The 26,234-nt window shown below is 41.7% G+C and overlaps 2 protein-coding genes across 3 annotated transcripts; one reads left to right on the forward strand and one right to left on the reverse strand.

Moving 5' to 3' along the window:
- Positions 1 to 381: 381 nt before the first annotated feature.
- cd2 (CD2 molecule) lies at positions 382 to 6,975 on the reverse strand. Its single transcript, XM_084713245.1, has 8 exons — positions 6,897 to 6,975; positions 2,404 to 2,646; positions 2,183 to 2,265; positions 1,851 to 2,043; positions 1,689 to 1,751; positions 1,463 to 1,540; positions 1,102 to 1,367; positions 382 to 960 (listed from the first exon to the last, which is right to left on the reverse strand). Exons 1-8 carry the CDS (start codon positions 6,973 to 6,975, stop codon positions 871 to 873), a joined length of 1,095 nt encoding a protein of 364 aa, XP_084569371.1. The 3' UTR covers positions 382 to 870.
- Positions 6,976 to 18,171: 11,196 nt separating this feature from the next.
- pln2 (phospholamban 2) lies at positions 18,172 to 25,516 on the forward strand. 2 transcript variants are annotated; one of them, XM_084713332.1, is made up of 2 exons: positions 18,172 to 18,346; positions 23,837 to 25,516. In XM_084713332.1, exon 2 carries the CDS (start codon positions 24,048 to 24,050, stop codon positions 24,207 to 24,209), a length of 162 nt encoding a protein of 53 aa, XP_084569458.1. In that variant the 5' UTR covers positions 18,172 to 18,346; positions 23,837 to 24,047; the 3' UTR covers positions 24,210 to 25,516. The 2 variants fall into 2 exon arrangements, with proteins under 2 accessions (XP_084569458.1, XP_084569459.1); XM_084713333.1 differs by having other exon boundaries at positions 23,842 to 25,516.
- The last annotated feature ends 718 nt before the right edge of the window (positions 25,517 to 26,234 follow it).

The following is a 26,234-nucleotide window of genomic DNA, read 5'->3' on the forward strand; positions in this document are numbered from 1 at the left end:
GGCAGAGTTGCACAAACCCAGGGGAGCTACGTCTAAAGCAAAAACCCAAATTTGCATGTGGCTGCGCCATCGACCAAATAGCAGGAACAACATGCATGAATTAGCATTTTTTCCCGCTCAAATCGGTCCCCAGAACAGCAGTTCTTTTGTTACAGTACCGACCTACTCGTCTCTGCAAGAAAGCGAAGGAGGAAGTTCACGCTGTGTTGTATTTCAGTAAAATAAAAACTAAAGAAAAGTTCATGGTATGTTGTATTTACTCTGTGATAATGAAACAGCGCCCAGCGTTGGCTGCTGGATTTAGTCGAACCTTGCTCATCATCACACAGTCATTTAGAAGAACGTGTACATTATTGTTATTATTATTATTTTTTAGGTACAAAAAGGCGCTCATATTGTCTGTACATGTACAAATGATCCCTGAGAGAAACAGACGCTGACCTGAGGAGAGCAGAACAAAATCTCACAGACACTGAAAAACAACATATATTAAATTAATTCAGTTGAAATAAGGAGATAATAGTTTGGTATAGTTTTTATAGTTTGCTTACGCTCGTGAAAATTCATAGTTTGAGTTCAGCTTCAGCACATAAATCACTTGAAAACCTGTTAGTTTGTTCAGAAACTTTTTTTTTTCCCCTCACATCCTGAAGGGTGTCGAGGTGTTTAACACCAAAGTCTGGAGGAGTGAAGCGTCTCTGCTCCTCCTGGATCAGTTTGGATAAACTCGTCTTCGGTGAAACAGAAACACGGAGGAGGAGGGAAGAAAAATAAAAGTGAAGAAAAGGAAAAGAGCAGGAGAAGTCAAAAAAAAAAAAAAAAGAAGAAGAGGGTTGATTACGTCGTCGGAGCTCCAGCACTCACATGGCGTCACTCTCTGGGTGTTCTGGGAGTTTTCTTCCTGGGCTGAGGAAGAGGAGGCGGCTGCTCGTCATCACCGTTATCCACTGGTTTGGGGGCCTGAGGGGCGAAGAAGAGTCGGGTCAGTTGGAACAGTTTTCTCTAAATACTACTGATGACTTCACAACAGAATTCATCAAGCATAAGTCCCGCCCCTTTTTGATCTGCGCTCCAATAACAGCCTGCCAGTAAACGTCTCACCTGCGCGGGTCTTCTGGGACTGGGCTGAGGGTGGCCGTTGGGGACGTCTGGCGCTCTGGGACGCTGCTGCTGCTGCTGCTGGTTGCGTTGCTGTTTGGAGCGATGCTGGCGAGGCCCGGTGTGGCCGGCCGGCTGCTGCTGGTGATGGTGATGATGATGATGGTGTTGATCTGCAGGATGGCCGTGTTGGTGGTGATGATGCTGCTGCTGCTGCTGCTGCTGCTGTTGGTTGGGATTGGACCAACCCAAACGAAGCTCCTCCTCGTCTGTTGGGAAAAGACGCACAAAAATTCAGCGCATGAATGACGTTAACATTTTACTGCAATTATTAAAAAAAAAAAAACAAGAAAAAAACCCTCACCCTTCAGTCGCATGCGTCTTTTCCGTCGGTTCCGACAGCAGCAAATAATAACGATGATCATCAGCACAACAACAACACCTGATAACGGATAAAAATGATAATTTAAGACAATAAAACAGTGTCTGAGCTGCTTCAACTTCCTAATAATTCAAAACAAATAACATTTCTACTTAAGGAGAGATAAAAGATGTATGAGCGTCGTGTGGAGCTACGTAGGAAAACAAACCTCCTCCGCTGCCGATGATAATCCAGGTGTTAATCCCCGCAATTTTTTCAGGTAAAAAAGACTCTTAGGAAGGAAAGAGGAGGAGAAGAAATGCAGAATAAGCGTTGTATTCTTCTGTGTGGAGTCCATGTTGATGAAGACGAAGACGAAGATGATACTCACTGGTTTTGATGCAGGTTTGTGTCACCGGTGGGCTGGTCTTAACGCTGACTCTGTTGGAAACGTTGCAGCTGAAGGTGTCTGTTTCCAGCTGTTTCCACCTCTTATCCTCGTCTTTGACCATCAGAGTCGCGCCTTTCTCCTTCTCCATTAATACGTTATTGTGAAACCATTCAAACTCGACACCATTGGGTTGCTGGGTAAAAAAAAAAAGAGAGAGAATAAGAAGTTTTTCCTTGTTGTGTGAAGTTTCTGTGCAGCTGGAGAGCTTGGCTACAACTTGGCCCTGCGCTGCTTTGTAAATAATTTTTTTTTTACATTCAATATGTTCTCACCGTAACACCGCAGGTGAATATGACGCTGGAGGGTGGTGAGGGTGAAGAGCAGACAACCTTCACTTTAGGCTGCGAGACGGCATCTGAGTAAAGTCGATTTGATTTGATCATTGTTCATGCATTGTACAACAGATCAAGACATGCATGAAATCTACACACAATTTCTTGTTACCCACCCATTGTACATAATGTTGTGCTTTGTGTGTGTTTCGACTTTCCACCTTCAAAAACCTCGACGGTGTACTTTCCCTCTTTGGTTTTATCCACTTTAGTCAGCTTCAGGGATCCTTTGTCATCAATATCATCCTTCTTTCCTGTGACAAAGTTTTCGTGGCTGATGCGATCGAGGATTTTATTATCGCCGTGCTTCCATTGCAGCCGCTGTGTGTTTTTCAGTGTGTATGTCAGCGGCACAACAGCGCTCTCTCCTGTTGCAACAAGGATGGTGCAACCATCCTGAGCATCTATGGACCAGAAACAAAAGAAAAAAAAAGGAGAATCAGATGGTACAGTGAAATCCGCTGCTGATATTTGTTGGTTTTCAAATGCATAAAGCTCATTAGTGACCCCTAGTGGCTGTAGCGTTTATCACATCCTAACACGTGACAACAAAGACGCTGGTGATGAATGAAACATGAGATTCTACTTTTGAGATCAAACCAGATTATTTGGGCATGAAGCGGAGTCAGAGAGACCTCGTGGGAACCAACGTAACAACAAACACCAGCTTCGACCGTTCTGAACTGCAAACAGAGGACGCTTCTTGAAAATTCTGAGTGTTCAGGAGCCAGATTTCCATCAGAAAGGCTTGTGTCAGCATCAGTTTTTTTTTTCCTGCATAGAAAGTGCACCCTCAGTGCCACTGCCAACCAACGCCACCCCACCTCCTGCTGCCTCTGTTCAAAAACAAAAGCAGCAGCTCCCTCATGTTCTCAGAAATTCATGGGAAAAAGTGCCAATAAATTTTGTCTGATTATGTCTGATTTCCTTTTTCACAAGTATTCAGCCACATTTTCTAAAAAATCTTTTTTGAAGCTGCCTGTACTCCCACTCCTTTCCCTGCGCGCTCAGCGTAACCTGAAACTGACGAGAGCCCATGACATGAAACCCTGCAGCCGTCCTGCACAGACGATTTGGTCTCGTCGCGCTGCAGACAGAAGATGTGCGTTTTTATATCCTGTTGTCTCTGTTCAGACCGCAGTCTGCAGAGAAGCCGCACACGGCAAAACACATCACGTATGAATCCGTCTTCACATCCAGCCCTCATGTGCAAAATCTCATTTTCATGCACTGAACATTTCTCAAGCAGCACTTACATGTTCTGTAATAAGGTGCAGAAAAATCAATCACAGTGAGTAATTTCTTTTTCGTGGTTTCATTCTCTGTGAAGTTAACCAAACAGGATATTAATGGTTATGAGTCACCAAGTGGAACGTTAGTATTTTTCCATATGGTGATAAAAGACGTATTAGTGCTTTAAGGCCTTCTGTGGAACCTAAATTTGAGTCACTAGCTGCAACAAAAATGAGGTCAGCTGGCGACTTCACACTTCAGAGATCTAAAAAAAAAAAAAAAAGATGTGCTAGTTTAGCAGGACATGTTTGTGCAACAATGCAATCCATCCTCCCTGCAGATCTGTTGAATAAACTGCACGTCAACATCGACAAAAACGAAAAGCAACTATAAATCAAGATGAACATGTTTATCAGGAGGGTCAGGGTCAGATGAAAGTTTTCATACTGTAGACTCCAAAAGTCAACAGTGAGATGATCTCATTACTTTATTTATATTTAACGAAAACCACCACCTTCGAAAGACTCAACCAAAAGTGTTTTTATTTTTAGTAAACCTGACCACAGACGTTTGAGATGGAAACCTGATGTGAATATTGTGAGGTCTGTCAGACCTGGCAACTGAATTCATCAAAAGCCAAAACAGAAAAGTCAGATATCGTTGCATTTTTTTTCCAAATGTGACAGTTAAATGATGCAACGCATGACATCTAAAAGTTGAAGTGGAAAGAGCACTTCTATTACCCAGCATGCACCATCACTTTAGATGTTTAAACCCATTTCATCTCTAACTGAAGACATCACATATAACCATGACTTGAACGTCTTGACTTAAGACCTGGAAATATTATTTAACATTATTTATTATCTTGAGATAAAGGTAATAAGTCAAGATTGCGGCTTTAATCCGCTCTGTGCTCGAGTTTAATACTTCATTAATGAAGGCTCTTTTGGTTATTATAACCGCAGTACATATTACAGGAAGCAGCAGACGGATGTGAGGCTTCACATCTTCACACCTTCCAGGCTGCAACCAGTTCAACCGGCCAAACATCAACTTTGACATTTAAATATCAGACAAAGTGTTCAACAAAAATACCTAAAGTTATCTCGAGATTAAAACCTAAAATGAATCACTGCATTAAATCATTTTGTACTCAAGGATAAGAAATAGATAAAAAACAGCTGCAGTTTGCACTGACATTGATTTAAAAAAAAAGAAAAGAAAAGGTCATACTTTATTTGAAGGGGTGAGCATAAGACTGTCATTACACCGTCATGATCATCATGACACTTGAGTCTTTATGAATGTTTATGTTGTCATTTGGTGAATTATGTCATTTTCTAATCCCGAGTCGATGTTGTTTGAAGTTGACAACTTGACGCCAACCGATACAAAAATGTCTTTATGTCTAATTTGTTACGACAGCTTGACATTATCAAACTTCTTGTTATGTTTTTACGTTTCTTTAAACTGTCAGATGTGGTTGGTTTTGACGCTGGCTGTCGTACGACTGTCATAAGTGCATCGTGAATATTTTCCTTGATCTCAAGTAACGTGGTGCATTTTGGACTTGTCATAAAGATGTCATTATGTTTTATTACACTGTCAGTTCCTTTTATAATGATGTCATGGATAATTTCCTGCACTTCAACTGAAGTGGTACCACTTGGACTGGTCATAAAAGTGTCATTAAATGTTATGAGACTCATCTGAGCACAGTAGACGAGACAGACAGCAGTTAGCATAGCTTTCTTGTTGCTAAAGCAGGCTAACCCGCTGTCTACTGTTATAGCTGGCATTAGCTAGTTAGCAATGGAGCTAGCTGCCTAATTAGCTAGCTGTCAACTTTGAAATAAAAATGACATAACTGATCACTTAATAACGACCTAAAGACTTCCTAAATTTTAAGAAAGGTCATGACAGTGTAATGTCTGTCTTATGCACAGCATTTCAAATAAAGTGTTGCCAAAAATTTTATTAATTCATCACATATTTGACCTTTTTTTTTTTTACATTTAAGAGACTGAAAGAGTTTAATTTTTTTTTTAAAAGAACTTGGAATCATTTTCTACCTCAGTTTATTTTATCCCTCTGAAATATGTCTAATATGAGCTGCATTTCTGTAATTTCATCTCTGGTATATCATGTATTGTTCTTTCTTTCTATTTCAGGAGATGCTTCCTGTTCAGTTCTGTGTAACCTCATTAGAGACCAGCGTTACCACATCAGCAGTGCGTTTCTGCTGCAGGTAACAAACTCCTTGATGATTTCCTCCTTCTAACTTTGACATATTTTTGGTTTCAACTCGCAGTCACCCGCAATCACAAACGCACCTCTTCGACAAAGTTAAATTGAATTAAATAGAGAAAAGATATTTATACCAACAAATTCAGTCACACGCACACACACACACACACACACACACACACACACACACACACACACACACACACAAACTTCATGGATTTAGAAAAGGGCTTGTGCCAAGTTAGGAAGAGATCAAGGTTTTTAAATACCTAGAAAGTCGATAAGTTGGGAAAAGATCAAAGTCTTCAAATACTGAAAAAGCCAACACATTAGGGGTTTTTAAGTACCAAAAAAGTCATCAAGTTAGGGAAAGATCAAGGTTATTAAGTACTAAAAAGATTCAACAAGTTAGGAAGAGATGGAGGTTCGTAAGTACTAAAAACATCGACATGTTTGGGAGAAATCAAGGACTTTAACATACAGAAAACTTCAACAAGTTAGGGAAAGATCAAGGTCTACAAATACAAAAAAAAAAGTCAGAAAGTTAGGGAGAGATCAAGGTTTTCAAGTACCAAAAAGATTCAACAAGTTAGGGAGAGATCAGGGTTTTCAAGTACCAAAAAAGACAATAAATTAGGGAGAGATCAAGGTTTTTAAATACTGAAAACGTCGACATGTTTGGGAGAAATCAAGGACTTTAAAATACAGAAAACATCAACAAGTTAAGGAACGATCAAGGTCTACAAATATAAAAAAAGTCAAAAAGTTTGGGAGAAATCAAGAACTTTAAAATACTTAAAACGTTAAATTTTACAGTGTACTTTTCAGTGATATACTTGTATAAAACTGATTTTCGCAGCACACTGAATGATCTGTAACAGAACAAATATTCAGAATTACAGAACTAGAAATCATGAAGGACAATGTACAAACATTTGAAAATAGAGTAAAGAATTATTCAGTTTGTCAGAGTTCAACCATGATTTTTTTCGTCTGTTGCTGATAAGAGATTTTACTTTAAAAAAAAATCATCTGAAAATAAATGTTAACAATCAGCACAAAAAGGGTGCAAGAAATGTTGAACCCATAAAGTTCCTCCTGGCTCATTTTAATTTGACATCTTACAACTTCACGTGAACGAAGGAATGAAATGGTTTAACTGAAACGGTACCTGTGGGTACAAAGGCAGAGCAGCAGAGCAGGAGCGCAGTGACGGCGGAGACAGCAGCCATCTTCATCATCACCCTCATCACTGTTCAGCTGAAAGGAAGAGCAGCCGCTTTCCATTATCAAGGTTATTTCCTGTCAGAGTGCAGATCACATCCTTCGTGTGTGTGTGTGTGTGTGTGTGTTTGAGACAGATAAACGTGTTTTTGGTTTCTCGAGGAAGTGATCCAAGAGGCCCTACTTTCAATGTCAAAGAACAAAACAGCAAATCTAAAGTCATATTTAGAGAAACAGAGACTTTAACCTCCAGTTAAAGATCATTAAAATACAAATTAACCCCAAAACAGACGTAGAATAATCACATTTTTGTTTAGACTTTAAAGTGACTTTATCATGCTGATTTTTTTCTTTTCTATAATATGTTATATTGTGTTTCATGCATGTAACAGGCCTGCAAAGTCACAAAGGTCACGCCGAAGGGAGTAACTCACTCCTACAGGAAACACTCCTCCCGCTGCCCGAAGCGCCTCCCGCCTTTGTACCTTCACTTAGTGACATCACTGTGTAACACATCTGCATTACGCACAGCCAGTTTGGAGCAGAATTTGGAGTGAGCTTGGGGTTTTAAGAAGACGGGAGCTAAAACAGAGCATTTCAGACGGGGAAGGTCAAAGTTTAAGACTTGGGACTTGAGCGCAAAGACTTCAAAATCTTGCAAAATAATGACTTGGTCCCGCCTCTGCCATTTTCCATTTACATCATGAAACTAACCCCAACCCTGATAGAAATCTGATTCACAAATAAGTATTTTATCAGTTTCATACGACAGCAATGAGTTTAGAACCGGCTAAAATAAGGTGCACGGGTTTCTGCACAAACGTTCTTCGCAAAGCCATGTGCTAAAAAAGAAAAGAAAAAAAATGAATACTGCTAGCATGCTAAGTCTCTTAGACATGTAAAGGTGTAAAGGAGGTGGCTGGAACGTGGCAGGAACGTGGCAGGGAGGTGGCAGGAACGTGGCAGGGAGGTGGATGGAACGTGGCTGGAACGTGGCAGGAACGTGGCAGGAACGTGGCTGGAACGTGGCATGGAGGTGGATGGAACGTGGCTGGAACGTGGCAATCATGAACAATTCTGAAAGATGTACATTACTGATTAAAATAAATCATAATGTAAAATATCAGAAGTGCACTGACTCATTAGGTGCTATTCATTTAAATAATGTATATTGTTCATAGTAGTTCATAACGACTTCATGACCGCGGCACAATCTGACTTTGGTGTCATTTTACATAACTATGATGTAATACGTGTGTCACCTACATGTATAAATAGGTGGCCTGCTGTCGTTTTCTCCTGAGCGTCTGTAGCTGTTGTTGTGGTTTCCCATAATCAGACACTCTGATCTCTGAGCCAATCAGAGCTCTGGCTGCTTTTTGTCATTTGTCCACAACACCCCTTTGGCCCCCTTCCTGTCTTCAAAACTTGTCATACCAAGCATTTCTACATTTTCTTCACCGTCATGTGTAAATAATTTTAAGCCCTTCACTGCAGTATATTACATTCACCTGCATTCAACACAACAGGATTCATTTAAAGCTTGATTATCTAATAATTTAACTTTAAAATATGTTGCACCATTTTTTAAAACCGTCTTAAAATTAAGATTGCATTTAAACCTTTTTTTTAAACCTGACTTTAGCTGTTGCACCAAAGCTAATTAAACAGTGATTCAATACTTTAACTTGAGGAGGTTTATCTTTTAAAACAGACAGATTTTTAAGTCAGATTGATTCCTCAAACAAAGTTAAAGGACCAGTTCAATCCAATTTTTATCATTCTTTCTCTCAGGTTTTTTTTCTCAGAGGAGAAATGAAAGCTTCTCTGCCAAACCATCATGAGGAGCCTCCGCTCGGCTAACTAACTTTTTAGCTAGCTGTTTATTTTAGCGATGTAACATTCTGTCAGATTTTATGCAAAAACTTTTGCATTTTATTTAATTTTAGGTAGCTGACAAACAATGAAATGTTTTCATTAACTTTTTAGCTGATTAGCAAACAGTGCAATGTTTTTTTTTCTTTTTTAAAAAGTTTTTACCTTCCTAGCAAATAGTGCAACATTTTTCGCAGGCTTTTTTCTTTTGTTTCTTTCTTCCTCATTTTTTAAAATCTGTATTAAATTAAACTGTATTAACTAATTTTTCAATATACCTTGACCAGTAGGTTTTTATCTACGGGGAACTCATTCTCCAAAGTACTTTTAAAAACACATTTTATTTTTGTTTCTTTACTGGAATCAACAGAACTGCAATCAATCTCCATGAACCGATTCGTGCACGAGAGGAACCGTTATTCAGGACGGAGGCTTCTTCTCTCTGACAATCAGATTTGCTGCCATCCGTCGCTGTGAGTCACGTTCTGGTCTATATTGTAGTTTTACATCCTCCGTCAGCTCTATTCTTTCAGTTTTACTACCCTGAACTTGTTCCTTATTGTCCTGTAAATGTGGAAGTTTGTGTGTGTTCTTACATCTGCACACGTCACAACAAAAGAGAAATCAGTGAAAAATTAATAATCTGACAGACATGAAACAGCTTGTTTGTGCCTATTTAGCAAGAAGCCTCATAAGGAAGTAATAAGGAGTGTAATAAGAACAGATGACTGCATAAATAGACCAAAATAAATGATAAACTGCTGTCAGATAAAATCTACAGCATCACATTACTGACAACACAAAGAAGCTGTTCAGAAACTGTCCACACGGTGGTGCTGTTACATCTCATGTGCATGTAGTTCAGTGTGTGATTCATTTAAGTACAACAACTTTTAAACTGTTATTAATGTGATGCTGCATTAAAGGTCAGCTTATCTGTCCATATACAAATATTTAGTCTGCCAGTAGCTGGAACTTTTAGGAACTTTTCATACAATTCTCTGCCTGCATTATGTATTTTTTAAATTTTCTAGCAATCACACACTCTTTGTGTGGATTATAATAAAGTGAAATTTCCTATTAAAGCAATTTTTTTTTGAGTTGGTACAATTATTTTCTTACTTTCTTAATGCAGGACGAGGCTGTTCAGCAGAGACTGAAGCTCTGTGTTCAGGTCTTCATCATCCTTTCTTTTAAATAATAAACTAAACTTAGAATATATAAATATAATAACTTAGTTCTATGCATGTTAAAAAAGGGGGGATTTTAATACAACTTAGAATCTTATCTTCGCAACCAAACTTTCAACAGATACTCAGATAAAATACTGAGTCATTATTATGAGATTCAAAGTCTTACAGGATGAATAATTCATTAAAAGAAAATCTCTGGTGAATGCAACGTGCTTCTGTCAGGAACTGAATATTAAAGGACGACGATGTTTATAAAATTTCCACAACATGAAGGAATTTAAAAACAGTGCTGTGAGTTGAATTATCTTTTTAGGAACAGAAACGGGTGTGTTCGAGTGTGTGTTTGATTTATGGCGTTCCTGCTTTACGTGACGACATGTAAACAGGGGCGATGATGGAGTGACGGTCTGTGTTCCTGCGAGGGCCGTGGATGACCCTCTTCTGTTAAATGGGCCTTTATAAATAGAGCAGTTATTTTTCCACTGCTCTCATCCAACTTGTCTGAACATCAGACCCAAAGACACCACACCAGCACTTCAGATACCCCCGGCTTCCAATCACAGGCCCCCGCGTTGACCTCAACGGCCAATCAGAGAGCTTCGGATGACTTCGCCGTCATATCGGGATGCTCTAAATAACCGCGGCCAATCAGGCGTTTGAACGGGACTGCATCAAAGCGAGTGGTTCTCGCTCTTGGATCAGCAGGGCGCTGCGATGAGCGGAGCGACCGTCCTTCAAACGCTCCGGGCTCCGCAGGCCTCAGGCGACCCCTGACCTCCGACCTCGTGGTGGACGTGAGCGGCAGCAAACAAGGTGTCGCCACAGGGGTTTGGACAAGACGACAAGATTGATATTTACTGAAAAAAACGGTGATTTACACCATAAAAATAAACTTCATTTTAACTTTTAAAAAGTCAGTCTCAGGTTTAAGGTTGAAAGATACGAGCTGAGGTAATTTTGCAGCGATTCAAAAGAAATAAACTAATAAACTTAATATTTAAAAAGAAAATACATGAAAACTGTTGTTCTACACTTTAAAATACACCTGACTCCATCATGTCACCACCTTTAAGTTCAACACAGACGAGTTCAGTCCAGGCTGTTGTTCTCCTCACGTTGCCTTTGTGAACGGAGAACCTTTTAATAGACTGATGTGATGACATAATACTGTATCAATGGAAAGAATGCCCGCTGTGCTCTAGTGACGGCCAGCGATAAGGACGTTTATTTATGCATTTAGTAGCCTGCGCTGTCTACAACACACCTCCTGTAATCCTCTGTGGACATCACAGCAGGAACAGGGTCCCTGACCACCGACAGTCCGTTTACTCAGATTTATTCTGCACAGACTGATGTCAGAATCCACACGTCTGAGAATTAAGAAACACGACGCACGCAGCAGTATGTCGCTTAAAAGTTTAGGCAACGTTGGTGTTATGCTGCGCCACGTGGCTCGGATGAGTTTACACCAAAGTTACCTGTGCGTCTCTAACAGACGTGAAAAGTCAAGGCGATCAAGGCCTAATAAACCCAGATCCGAGTACGCACGAGTTTGTTTAACTCGGGTTCAGGTTACTGTACTCGAGACCAACTTATCAAGTGGACTCAAATCAATGTGTGCTTGAGTATTGGGTTAGGGCTGAGTTGTTTCAACTATTTTTTTAAATTTTGAGGACATAAAAACAATGAGATGAGCTGTTAACTCCACCTAAATTGATTTATCTTTCATTTATAAAGTACTTAACGTTTGTACGCACGCGTCAGTGAATTCTTCCAGGATTTATTGATAACGCTTGTTGTAAATTGGGTCGTGATGGTTCTTTTTTAAAAAGCAGGTCCCTGGAAAATTTGAGAAACACTGTTTTACGCCATAAACAAACGTGAGGATGATGATGCACGTGTCCTCAGGTACAGAATAACATCACTAATATGAACCCTGCAGCAGTGCTTGTACTTATTCTTTTGCAATTTGCATGATTACAGTCAATGTGATTGTAAACGAGGTTTCAGCATTGAATTCTGGGAGTCGTGGTTTCAGTTGCTCGACAGGAGACAGACAGTAGCGCTAATGGAAAGCTAATATTAGGAGATGAGTTTGCTGAAGGATAAACAGAGCAGAGATTGATGAGGACGTTTCTCATTCATCACTGCTGGACTGGATTTTTTTTTTTTCTCTGATTCTTCTGCTGCAAAACAAATTCTCTTCACTCCGGCTCACACAGACTGAACAGAACAGGCAGTGAACGCATCTCTTGGTATATAATATTTATGCACACGGCAATTGTAGCTCTGATCTCACAGCAGATAGGTCCCAGTTGGTTTGGGCTGCTATTTTCAGAGGAATGACAAGCTTGTCCAAAAATCCAGTGCGCTGGATTTGTGTTATTTTTAGAGCCCGAGTCTCCCGAGGCATTCCCAATTTGAGTGATTGTTTGCCGGGTATCTCTGGGGAATGCCGCGGTTATAAGGCGCCGGATTTGAGTGATTATTTTGGAGATGCGGTGGGACGATGGCAGTCAGGTGCTGCAGATTCGTCAGGTTTTATTTCAGGAGGCTCGGCTGCTTTTTTTCTGTATGTGGGTTTTATTGAGGAAGCGTGATGCACATGCCACTGGATTAGCGTTACAACAGTAGCTTCTAGTTGTTAGTTTCAGCTATTGTGTCATTTGAGTAATTTTAGTCTCAATAAAAGTTTCATTTAAAATGACCAGAGGATGCCAAACTATTGTGCTTTGGATTTGTGGTGTTTCATATTTAGTACGTTGGGTGCGTTTGATTTATTTTCGTTGGGCAGATGAGGTGTGCTGGCTTTGTGGATTATTTCCAGAGATGAAACAGGTGGATGTGATAAGTTTGTCTTCTTTTATAGCGGGAGCGGTGGCAGATGGGGGCCAGCGTTTGGTAACTGGAGAGACTTCCTTTGGTTTTTCTGTGGAACTTTTTTGGATCCCTGAGGAGGAAACTCTTTATCGCTGTCTGGGCAGAGCAGAGCAGAGCAGCAGCTGGGAGGGATTCAGCGTTTTGCTCGAAGACACCTCAGAACGTTGGATGCAAAGAGTCATGGGATTAAGTCTGAATATCTCCAGGATGTACAGAACCATTTATGGAATATGAACCGCTCCAAAGAGCTGTGCGAGGAAGAGGGGGGGGTATAGAGTCTAAAATCAAGTTAAGATCAATTCCTCTGCATGTACAAGCAGGTTTTAAAGGTACACTGTGGGCATTTTGACCCGGAACAGCGCTATATATTTCACGGGCAGATCCCCCGTTTTGTTTGTGTCCTTTGAAAGAAATTCACTCAAAGAAAGTGAATTTGGGAAACCAAGAAAACCTTCTGTAATAAAATTTGGATATCTAAACCAGGACATCTGCCCTGGACTTGATCTTAAAGCCTGACAGTCTTGGTCTTGTTTTAGGTCGTCTGGAGATACAGTCGCTCAAAAGTTCTTAAACATTAATTCCAATGTACATTAATTTCAAGCAATGAGTAAAGGGTTGGGTATGGATGAACTAGTCTCATGACCTCAACAATGTGAGATGTGGAATTATCCAAAATGTCCGGACCAAACGAGGAAGGTGTGACAGGGTCATTACAGACGAATCACGACTTTATCTCGACCTCATCTGACCTTTATCACCTGTAACAAACCTTCGTACACACTGGTCACTTCCGTCTTGCTGCTGCGGACTGAAATGTAAATAATCACCTGGATATAAACGAACAGATGTTGAATATGACAAACCTGCACCTCCGGCTAATTGAATCCTCTGCGCGTCTCAGTTGCAGACATTAACAATCTAAATAAGTAATTAAAATGAGATAATCAGATTACGGTGTGTGTGTGTGTGTGTGTGTGGTTTGTGTTCCAATCACAGTATTCTGGTAATCACATTAGGTTCAGTGCATTAGTGAGAACACTGACGCTGCCGTCGCTGTGTGTGAAACACCAGGGAGCGTTTCTGCTCGGAGATCAATGATCCACTTTAAGATAAAAACCTGAGTTTGGTGAATCATTTTAACGTTCTACTGTCGACTGCACTCTTAGAAGGAAGGGTTCCTCCTGAAGGGCTGACATTTGGTTTGTCAAGGGTTCTTTGAAGTTGAACCCACTGGGCGTGTTTGGGATGAAACCCTTGGAAAATGAAAAAGGTTCTCTGTAGAACACTTTGAGTGTGTTCTAGATAAAACCCATGGAATATTAAAAGGTTCTCGGTAGAAACCCCTGGGTGGGTTCTTGCTAGCATCCTCAGAAGGTGATAAGGTTCTGGATGGAATCCCCAGGGAGGGTTCTGAGTAGAACCACTGTTCTCTGTAGAACCTCTCCTAGGGCGAGACCTTTCACAGATGATTCTAGGTACAAACCCTTACGTTGCAGAACTCTCTGAAACATAAAAGGTTCTGCCAGGAACCAAAAAGGGTTCTTCTGGTATGGAGACAAGCAGCAGAACCCTTTATGGTTCTAGTTAGCATCTTTATTTCTGAGAGTGTGGGTTATTATGATATACTGTACATCATACAGGGCAAGGCTCTACACTGTAACGTTCTAAAAAACCTGCCTGGCGGAACCTTTAACCCACCCGAGTGTCTAAACTTGATTGTTCTAAATGTAATCTTTGTGAAGTTCTATTCACAAGCGCTCGGATGTCATTAGGGTGAGATTCAGAGGCGAGTTCTCGTGTCTCGGGGTTGGAACTGCACTTCAAACGTCCGTATCAGATAAAGCCTGCTCTTAGACGGAGGCCTCTGGGGAGAAAGCTGGTTTGTAGGCTCCTCCACATAGCTGGCTATATCTGGAGAACCGGGAGAGTAAAGGGAAAGAGAGAGAACGCGCGTGAAGCTGCCAACAGCAGCAGTAAGCTTCCAGAGTAAACACAGCTGATGGGGTAAACCCTCCCTCCATCCCCCTTCACCCCTAAAACGCCCTTTCTTCCCTCTCGTTCTCCATCTATCTGCCTCTGCATCACATGTTGCATACATCATCAAGACAATTACACCGACAACACGACGAGGACGGTTTTTAATGAATGCTAGCGTTAGCAGCTGCAGCACAACCAATGACCATCTAATGTTAGCTTCAGTTGCAGCTGTGTGAGATGAAGGGTAAGTCAGGACAGAGGCTGTGAGTTAATACATCCTCAACACTTCCTTCTGTAAAGAAACAGCTGACACGTAGCGCCGGACGTTCCCGCTGTATTTACAATAAACTGTAGAGTTATTATATATTCACGGCGGAGGCAGTACAGGCCTTAGAAACAATGACTCAGGCACGTACATTTCGCTATCTGTCCACGTCCATGCAGACCTCTGAGCGTTCGGACTGGCCGTGCAGCTCATCTGGACGTTGCATGGGAACGTGGTTTGCAGAGTCCAAACTCTGACATTTAAGAAGCTGCTGTCCGTTTTGGTTTTGATGTATTTGACCTCTTCGGCCAGAAAAGAACAAATCTCTTTCTCTTCTGACTGGCAGCGGAGGCATCGCATGTTTTCTCTGGCCTGCTCTGGTTTTCTGTATCAGTCAAAGTGTTTCTCTCGCTCTGCATCTTCCTCTCCTCCTAGTCTTGGGTCAGAGCAGTCTGGCATTTCACCATGTAAGGCTGCAGAGCTGAACTGCTCTGACAAAAAAAAAAAAAGAAAAAAAAAAGAAAAAGAGAGAAAACTATTTTCTTGTGGAACATTTTTTCAGCTGGAAATAAAGGCAGAGTGTTTGTGAAGATAGAGAAAAAGGAGGTGATTATAAAACAGGATCTGTGAGATATACTGTACATATATATTTCTCCCTTCTTGAGAGAAAGACTCCACAGAACAGCAGCCAGTTGCAGCAGCTGCGTGCAACTTAAAACCTCAGTATTAAATAAATTATTAAGTTGTGAGTTATGCACTACTGAAATAAACGAGACTGTACCACGGTGCTAAGTTACAACATACCTAAGTAACAACTAAATAGTTACAGATGCCCCTGGGGTCGGTGCAAATGTCACAGGATCATCCTCACTAATGATAAAGCTGCAGTTTTTCTGCAACACAGCTTCATTTTTCATTAAGTGTATTTCACAACACAGTACACAGCAGCTTACATGTGCTATGATGCTTGGTGGCTTGTGCCAAATGCAGCAAAACTGCCCCTTTGGATGCTTCTGTGGTAGATAAACGTGCCCTATAAGGCGCCACTGCAGTGGACTAAATGTGCAGACGTGACCTCTGAGATGCGCCTCCAGTGGAGGGCTTTCTAGGGTGCCGTTCAAGAGGAAAAAACGTAATAAAGTGCTCTCTAGGTGGCCCTTCCAGTGGACAAAACATGATAAAGTGACATGCAATTTCCTTCCAGATAATAAAACATAGTTGCCTATAAGGTGGAGAAAACTTTTTGGCATGCAGCCGGTGCTCTTTTTCTTTTTTTCGCCCGTGCCCTGCAGACAGTTTGAGTTCCCTATTGGTCACCAAGACAGTGGAACAACATGAACCAGTGTACCCGTCTTGTTTTCTTTAATTCATCTGTATCTCCTGCAGAGCAGGCCGGCTTTCCCAGAGGGAGGATCCATGTTTCATCTTATCTTTGGAAAAACACGGCTGTCATGAAAAGAGAGCGACAGAAACATCTGCTCATCCGTGTCCTCAGACTGAAACGTGTAGAGCAGTGGGGAGAACCAACAACAAAGCCGACTGCCCCGGTACGTGACTGACAGCCTGTTTACACGCACATTCTCCTTATAAGGCAGATGCAATGCTTTCTGGGCCACGGCGGGGGGGAGGGGGGTATTTATACTTTTTCCGGAGTTATTTTTTTAACATCTTGTCGCTTTTGATTTCTCCCAAGTGGAGGACGCTGTCCAGGACTTCACACACATCCAAATACACACACGCATGCTTTCCTGTAAATGTTTCTTTAAATCAGCAGCCTTATTATTTAACTCTGCTACAAGTAATCCATTACTCTTACATTTCATAAGAATAAGACGGGACAGGCTGTAGATGAATTCCCACCAGTTCAAATTTAGATAATGAGGCTCTCTGGGAAATTATTTTATCATTGCTGCTTCAACAATATCAGGATCCCAGAGGATCAATTCTCAGGCTCCTCACCGCTGTGGTCACGGCCAAACTGTATATTTAGAGGTGCCGTCAGCTGTTCGTGGGCGCCGCGCTCGTGCCAAGTGTCTCTCATGCTGCCAGGATAATGAAGACAATAGAGTAATCCAGCCACCATGTTTGACCGTAGGCCAAACAGATGACTACCTCTGCCGCGGTTGTTCCCGGCTCACTCTTCATGGACGTGTTAAACAAAGGATGAGAAATCCAAACATGGCGACTCGTCCATTAGTCTGCAGCGAAGATTAAAGAAGTGGACGAGCACATGATGCATCAGCATTACTGTTGTACTGAACTGACTGTCTGAATTTGAAGATATCTTTTTCTTAATTCTAAAAAAGTTTTTAAGAAAGAGACAAATTTTTAACGTCAGAGAGATGGTGACTAAAAATGAAACGTTTAAATAAAAACGATTACCACCCACCACTGAGTCACGCTTGTCAATTTAAAAGTTAATTTTACAAGTCGAGAAAGTCAAGAAAATTTTCCCAGTGGATAAAAAAACTTAAGGTAAGATAAAGTTATACGGGACACTGAAGTAAATCGTGGAAGACGAGAGACAACAAGCTGCGACTTTGTCTTGTAAAATTAGGTTTTAAGTTGACAAGCATGATGTGTAATTCAAACAGGACCCAGAAATATTTCTCTCGTCGTACACCACAATTCATATTTTCCCAGAAGTCACTGCTCTCTGGAGGCTCATAAACTCTCACTACTCTCGTTTTGGGGTCCGTTCCTTTCCAGGACGGATGTGGAACCAAACCAAACTGTGAGTTTTCCACCAGAGCGTGACCTTGCCAAATTGGCTGGATGACGTTTTACCGTCACGTTTTTAAAAATTTGGCATCGATTTCGCACGGAAGTAAGAGTCCTCGCGGCATCACTACTATTACATGATCCCCTCCTGGCTTACGCCTGGTGGGGATAGTTAACAGGCCATAACAAAAAGTTTTTGGGTGCTCCGGCTGCCTCGTTGGGTGGCGTCCCGGCACGCCCGCGGTTACGCCCCTGGCGCTGGCAGCGCGTATAATTCACCAGACCTGCTTCGACCTTGGCATCCCCGCTCTCCTCGCTCTCTCTGAAAATCTTTTCTGGGATGTCCTGCCTCTCCCTCCCTCCTCTCCTCTCCTCTCCTCTCCTCTCTCTCTTCCCCCCTCTCACACTGTGTTTACAGCCTCGCAGAGAGCTGCATATCTGACATTTCTCTCTCAAACTCCAACCGACTCTCTTCTCATCTCAAAGGTAAGAGGCAGCATCCTCCACAGAATCGGCTCTCCTTCAACTCTCATTTCATTTTAGAGCAGAAAATGATGACAACAGATGATGCTCAGGAGATAAAAATGCATAGAATTAAACATGAGGCTTGAACATTCATTAAAATGCATGATATTATTATTTCTAGTGAACTGAACGAACATAAAACTGTTTCTTATGGAAGTTGCATCAGTTTCTTATGGAAAGTTTGTCATTAAATCAACAAGCTGTGCAGTTTGTGGCGCACATAGAGTTACTGCAGAAGTTCCACAGTGAGACGTCACTGATTTAACTGTGAGGTTAAGGAACAGGTTGTGTTTTGTGTTAAGATACAGAGAAGCACTGTAAGAATCGGCGCTTGTGATAAAAAAACTCATTGTTCCCATGAAGTTAAAACTGAGCTCTGAACAGCAGGGAGCGGGGCAGGGGGGGCGTCCGGGGGGGCGTCCGGGGGGGAGGATGTAGGGGGGGGAATGGAAACTGGACTGAACCTCCCAGAGGGATAAACACTCATCTGCACTTCTTCCATTCCCATCCAAAGCACATGATTTGATTTTAGAGCGCTCGGGAGACACATCGGCTCAGTCTAAACAGGGATTTCATTAAGGTGACAGCAGCTTATGTGAACAGAAATCATAATGGCCATAAATATTCATGGTAAAACTGATCGAATTGGCTTTAAGTTTCATTCTGGTTTAAATATTTGTGTGTTAAAGTCCTGTGGTGATCTTGATGCCTTTGCAGAGACTTTTCTGTCCTGACAACTTCCCAAAAAGAGGTACGTGGACCTGGTTTCACACAAAAAAAAGAGCTGTTCTGACAAAATACCAGCATTGAAAACACTCATTCTGGTATCAGCTGGTACAAAAAGTTTAAAGTTACGAAAGTTTTGTAATGTACAAGACTTCTGATACGTCACGTGAGTTACGTGACGTCCATCAAGTAACATATGGAAAGTACTTATTTTAACCCCGACAACGACCTTTTCCAGATGGTTTGTTTAGAAACTGTTTGGAAAAGGGCAAGCACTTTCAAACAAGTTCTCAGCAGGTGGCTGGATGAGCCATCTGTCTGTCACATCTAACTTCAACCAAACTCTCGCTGAAGCCGGTCAAAAGCAGACCAGCAGCTAGTGGTCCCTCCTAGGATGCTGATTGGCCGCACCACTCTCGGTGTGGACACAAACCTGGCAAGGTGGATTCTCACATGATCTCGCAATGTCAGTCTTTTCCAAAGGACTTGTTCAGCGTTAAAAACACACATGACGATGTAGCCAACGAACTGTTGACCATTACATTTGCGGGCAGCTTATTTTGTCATCGATTTTTGCAGAGTAATTGTCAAACCCCCTGTCTTTATTGTCCTGCCTGAAATTTGGCCTGCAGCAAAACCAGACAGTGTTGAGCGACTTTTTCTGTACCAGCAACTTCTTGACTTGAAAACAAGAAGAAAAAATAAGGTTTTTGTGTGGCCAGGACTTTTTTTTCTTTTTGCCGTTAGATCAAAAGATGTGTCTGGTATCATTTGTGTCAGTCAGTGTCAAAGCACCGTCCCCCGACAGTGTTGACACTGACCCTGTCCCACTTAAAATAATAGGTCAGCATCAGAAAAGCCACAAATCTGTCTAACCTACATTTTACTGCTCCATAACTGTCAGACTTTTTTTCAGTTTCAAAGTTCTAAGATTCTGCAATTTGCAAAAGATGCCACAGCTTCTTTTTTATTTACCAAAACGCTGTATATTAATTTTGATCACGTCATAACAGCAGAGGCATGACAGGAAATAAACTGTCCGTAGTGCACGGTTGGATCACCTCAACTGGTCATTGTCCGCAGTAACAGAAGAAGAAGAATACCAGGTGGTTAGCTGAATGTGTGTGTCAGTGACAACAGCTACTGGTGCTGACACACACTGATAAAACTCACAGCCGTGGAATGACTGCCATCTAAAAGCCACACACACACACACATGCACACACACACAGCTGTTGTGATGGAAATATTTCAGCCTTTACTCGTAAGATTGTGTCAGTAACTTTCATATCTAACTCCACTCTGTCGGTCACACTGGAGGCATTTATCTCTTGGCAACAACAGCTGACCGTGTTAATCAAAGTACAACATGCTTCTTTCAACAGAACAGGAGTCAACTGTACTTTAACAGTAGTAAACATTTAAAAATAAAACTGGACTCACTCACAAGCTTACTACTGCGTCACACAGTGCAACACAAACAGTAAGTTGGAACATTAAAGAGAGATAAAGATGTAAAGATTCTGATAACACACCAAAATACCTACTGAATGACGATTTACATGCAGTGTATTTAATCATACGGTTCAGTCTACACAAATAAGAGACTCCACTGGAGATGCATTAGAGATTCAATCAATCAACTGAGATACTGATAAAAGCACAAATGCCTGTGATCCAGACACAAAACACAAACAGCTTGGGTTAAGGACGGGGACAAGAACGCAGCAATCTCTGGGACTAAAACTCTAATAATTCACAAGATGACAAAACAGTAAGAGAACCTCCTGCAGACCATGATCCGAACTAAACAGCCGAGCCATCAGGAGGCGACCCCGGTCTGAATCAGAATGAACCGTGGTTTGGTTTCTTCTGGGGGGATGCCTCCAAATGTGGGACCAACTGCAGGCTGTCATCAGAACCAAAAGACAGAAAAACAATGGAACGAAACAAAAAGTTTAATTGACAGTCGGTCCAACGACTTCATGATGAGTCAGTTGGAAACTGTGACGCTTCAACTACTTTTTAAGACAGTGTCACGAGAACATAAACCTAATCAGCGGCACCTCGGGGTTCCTGGAGCCCACATTCAGTGAGGGTTTAACCTCTGCAGGCACAATGGTTGTACGATCTCAGACCTCGGTTAGTATTTAACGCATCAACAAGTAAATCAGATTCAAGGCTGCCGCTCTCAGCCTCTCACCAGCCCGCTAAACTCCTCCAGCTGCTGTGTCTTGTCCAGTTGCGTGCTTTTATGTAAATGACACAAGACAGATCAGCCAATCGGTGCCTCTGACAGAGCGACAGCTGTGTCCGTGTGCTCCTGTGAGATGTGAGGAGTCCAGACGGAGACGAGTGGAAAGGAGCAAGTGATGACAAAGAAATGGCTTGTTGATAATAAGAAAATTTGGCACGTAAGTGATGAGTGCCACAGACTTACAGGCCCCTAAATGTCCTCAGACAGAGGTCTGGTCTTGTGTGCTGTCGACATTTTACTTTCACACTCAGTTCTCTTTTGTGGAAATGAGGATTACTCGCCCGCCAGTCACAGAAGAGAACGACAGGCCGTCTTCTAGCGTGAAATGACTGACAGTCAGCACTCAGCGCCGTGGAGGATAACGTGGAGCACCAGTCACTCACATGTTATGAGAGGCCCACACGAGATTATCCCAATTTAACCCCGAGGTGTCAAAGGTCAAAGTACAGGCAGGACAAAAAGGCTGCAGAGTACAGGAAGGTCTGAGCACTTATAAGCTCAGAACACACTTTTATCGTCGCTTTACATGACCTTTGATGATGTCACTGAATAAATGACGCGTGCCGATTGTGCCTTTAGATTTAAGCGAATCAGAAAAGAGTCTTAGTGATGGTGCAACTGAAGTTTTTACTGTGAAAAATAAAGTCCTACCATAAAACACCAGCTTTTTTAACTGAGTCTGGTTTCAGTCTGTCCACTTGAAAGTCCAGGAGCAGGGGGTATTAAATAATTCACATAAATTGAGCTGACCTTCCTTCTAATAATACACCATGTAAACAGCGTAAAGTAATGTAGGAAGTGCAGCTATAACCGACCTGTTTTCTACTTTTCTTGACTCATAGTAAGCGCTTGCATAACAAGCACACAGCTTCCAAAATAGAGACAGAGGTTCCGCTTTTCCACAGCGACGTAAACAGTCTCCTCCCAGTTCTTCCCAGTACATCACTGAATCTTCAGAATATCCAAAATTCAGCTTCCCAACAGAGGTCATTTCAGGTGAGGCACTATTAAACTACAGCACGTTACCCTGCATGCACAGGGGCTGCAGAGTTTGCCAGGGATTAAAAATTAAACCCCCAAAATTTCACGCACACTTCAGTCAGGTCAGAAGTTAAAGGTCTCACAGCAGACTGACGCTCTCATCTCATCAGGTATGAGTGTGTGTGTGTGTGTGTGTGTGTGTGTGTGTGTGTGTGTGTGTGTGTAAAGGCGTTAACATGTCAAGAGATAATGGGTGACAGAGGAAGATTAAGGCTGCAAGAAACCAAAGTGAAATGATAAAAATAGATGTGTTGAAATGTCTGTAGAAGGCATCAAATGACTAAAATGTCATCTGTTATCTGTCCTTATCCTGTATTACAGCAAACACCAATGGAAGTGGATAAATAAAAGGCCAGTTTTAACATAGAAGTACAATGAAAGAACGAACGACGATCTGAAATGGACACTTTGCTTTAGCGCCACCCTCGGGACAAACCTCTGGCTTTGCGTACAGGATATCTCACACACAGATTACCACCGTCTCTTGTGACAAGGCTCCAGGAATCTGAAGCTGTCTGTACGCTGATCTCCTCTTTTGTATTATAAGTGTAATGAATGCACCCAGCAGGGGTACAGGCAGGACTTTGAATCTTGTTAAAAATAGCAGAGAACTTGGCAGAACTGACGTACAAGTGGTAAGATGCTCACTGTTTGCGGGAGCCACTAATATGCAAAAGCTCGGTCACCTTGTCACAGCGACTTTGATGTGAGGAGAGTCACGGATCAGATGACAAAAGGGATTTAGCAGAGAGGCTGCAGCTGCACTGTGAAGTTCATTTATTATTATTCTGCTCACATGCTTTGTTATAGAGCCCAACCAACACTGGATTTTGCGGCCGATGCCGATTCAGATATTAGGGAGTAAAAAATTCCATAATTTTGTAAATAAGCCAAGGTCAGGTGGGCGAAATGGCCAAAATATATTTGACTATACTTTAACATATTGGATAATTTTCTTATTTTATTAAGGCTTCTTGCTACATGTTTTCTTGTCACTAGCAAAAACCAGATTAGAGGTTCATTATCGCTACCAACTGTTGCTCTCACATCTCTCTATTTGCTGTTTGACTGATCCTCCTCTTTATTTACAATTTCATTCTAATCCTAAATGGGTTTTTTTTGTCACTAGCAAACATGTTTAAAGGTGCGTCACCACCGACAGCTGTCTTATATAGGATCATGTGTTTCAGTTCACACAGCTTGTCATTGTGTTGCTGCCTCTCTTACTACAGTCTGGCTCAACACATCATCAGAGCTCAGCTGGCGCCTCTCAGCAGCTCTCTTATCATCACACCCTGCGCTGTGATGCACAGAGGTCACAACCAGGAGACGTCATCACCCACAGGAGGGCGCTGAAGTGCTCCCACTGATCTCACGTTGAAGTACAGAATTAAGTCCCTAACAACCTTTTCTTGCTTTCCCACCAGCGCAGAGAAGAGAGTGGATCACATCAGGCCAGGCTGCCTACAACACCTGACCTGATCTCCAGACACCCAGCGGCAGTTTGAATCCACCTCGTCAGACCGGCTCTGACCAGCTCAGTCCAGCTCCTCCACACAGGCCCGGCAGCCTGACCCGAACTTTCTCCTCTCGTCATCCAGCGGCCAGCGATCAAGATCTAACCAGCCCGCCGTCTCCATGGAGCGCGTCCAGCACATGACCAAGTCGGCCATCCGCCGGGCGTCTCAGATCGAGGTGAACCCTCAGGCCAAGAGGAACCTGCAGGAGCTCTTCGTCAACTTCACCCTCATCCTCATCTGCCTGCTCCTCATCTACATCATCGTCCTGCTGAGCAGCTGAGACCAGCAGCAGAGCCGCGTGCAGAGAGTCTGGCAGGGGCTCCACTGTGGACCGGGGTTAGACTGAGATATGAGCTTTCATTGATAAATGCAAAAATATAATCCCCGCTCATATATCAGCCCAACCCTGTCTGATGAGAAAGCATCATGGAGGTAAAACGAATCCATGTGAAAGCAATAAAGGCCAGACTCTCTCGAATCGTTTCGCTCACAGCTGATCAGGATCAGCTTCCCTGATTTTCTTTCTCAAGGGAATGATCAAAAGTGACCTGACAACAGTTTAAACCAGGGGCAGATTTACTCTTTTTGGGGGCTTAAGACAAACAGGGCACGGGCCCCTTCACATCCCTTGTTCTTCAATCATTACAGAATAAGTCATAAAAGAAAAAAAAAACTTATTAATGGTGGAATGCAGAGGATGAATTAAGCAGAAGCTGTTTTGTTAACCTGGTAGTACAGCAGTCATACCTGATAACGCTGTACTTCCCTTTATTTCCCTGTAGTTTGACAGGAAAAGGAAATGCTCTTCCTAAAATCTGCTGCGTCAATATTTTTTTAGGCGCAGGACAAGAAATATTGTATGGATTTTCAGACAGACATAATTAATTAGCATAAAGTTTTTACCCTTGGTAGCTCGGGGCCTGATGCAACTGCCGACCTTCGCCCAATCGTAAGCCCCTCTCTGGTCTAAACTTTATTGATATACTGTATGTTTGTATATCTAACTGCCTGCTTACATCACAATCTGTTGTTTTTAAGAGACTGACTTCCTCCATTAAACACACCCCCCTTTTATAAACTACTTATGGGCAAAGGAAGTCGGACAAGTCTGTTGAATCTACATCATTTATTAAAAAAAAAGAAAAGGTGATTGATTTTCAAACTAATTACAAGTTGATGACAGTAATAAACTTCACTTTGCATGGTGTGTTTTCACTGAAAGAATTTTCTGTTTATGCCATTTATGTTTAGTTATTTTAATGTTATCAGAACTATTAATAATATTCTTGGTTAACTGCAGCACAAGTGTCCTGATTGTGGCGATAATGATGTAGAAAATAAACTTTATTATAAAGAATGTAATATATAATTACAAACTGGCATCATTGTGGTGAGAGGATTATTCTTACCAGCCACACTGACATATAATGTGTCTTCACTTTATTTGCAATGACTGAAAATATTGGGATAAAAATGCAGATTTGTTCCTCTGTTGTTTGTATGTTTGGAAAATTTTACCACCTGACTTTTCAACTATGGGACACCAAAGAAAATGCATGTCAGTATAATTAAAGTGGTTTCTCCTGATGCAGCTGTGGACATTTTGTTTTATATATTGCATTAATGCACACTGGATATGATCTAAGTTGCCATAACATGAAGCTAAAACGGTTAGCTGTATGTTAGCATAGAATAAAATAACTGATCTACATTTTTTTCTTATTAGATTCTTATTAGATCTAATCTGTATGAAAACTTTAGTGCTAAATAAATTTGAATTGATATTTTATTTATGTTTGTATTGCTTAACACTATCAATCAGTAATGTTAGCTAACATTAGCTAAATGTAAAGTTAGTGAATGTCAGTTGTTGTCTGACATTGGAATTTGGCTTCATGCCCCTCTAAATTTTCACTATTGATCATCTTTTAAGTTGCTGATCAATCAGGAAGCGATGACGTGATGATGATTTGTCAGATTCTCTACGTTTACGCGGCTTGCAAACGGGAACACAGCAGTACGACAGCTGAATTCCCCACCGTGAACAAGAGGAATGACCTCATCCGTGAACTGCGTCCTGCAGTCATGGATGTTCAGACGGAGGTGAGACCGCCAATCCGAACTGTCAGCAAAATGCGGTTGCAGAGTTTTGTACTCAAGCCCAAAGAGTTCATGAGGGAAACTGTGATGAATGCTTCAAAACCAGATCAAAAAAAGACCCAATAAATAAATAAAAGCAACGATAAAAGTGTTGCTATGTGGGCGAATGTGTGATGACATCATTATTAAAGTAATTTGCATGCAG

This window comes from Lutjanus erythropterus, chromosome 24, assembly GCF_056507025.1.
Source record: "Lutjanus erythropterus isolate fLutEry1 chromosome 24, fLutEry1.hap2, whole genome shotgun sequence".
In the NCBI taxonomy this organism is placed as follows: Eukaryota; Metazoa; Chordata; class Actinopteri; order Lutjaniformes; family Lutjanidae; genus Lutjanus; species Lutjanus erythropterus.

Coding starts and splice junctions, on each gene's coding strand:
- pln2 (XM_084713332.1), top strand. CDS start 24,048: ATGGAGCGCGTCCAGCACATGACCAAGTCGGCCATCCGCCGGGCGTCT.
- cd2 (XM_084713245.1), bottom strand. CDS start 6,975: ATGAGGGTGATGATGAAGATGGCTGCTGTCTCCGCCGTCACTGCGCTC. Junction 1,368..1,462: donor AAGACGCATGCGACTGAAGG/GTGAGGGTTTTT, acceptor TTTTCCCAACAG/ACGAGGAGGAGCTTCGTTTG. Junction 961..1,101: donor GTCCCAGAAGACCCGCGCAG/GTGAGACGTTTA, acceptor TTCGCCCCTCAG/GCCCCCAAACCAGTGGATAA.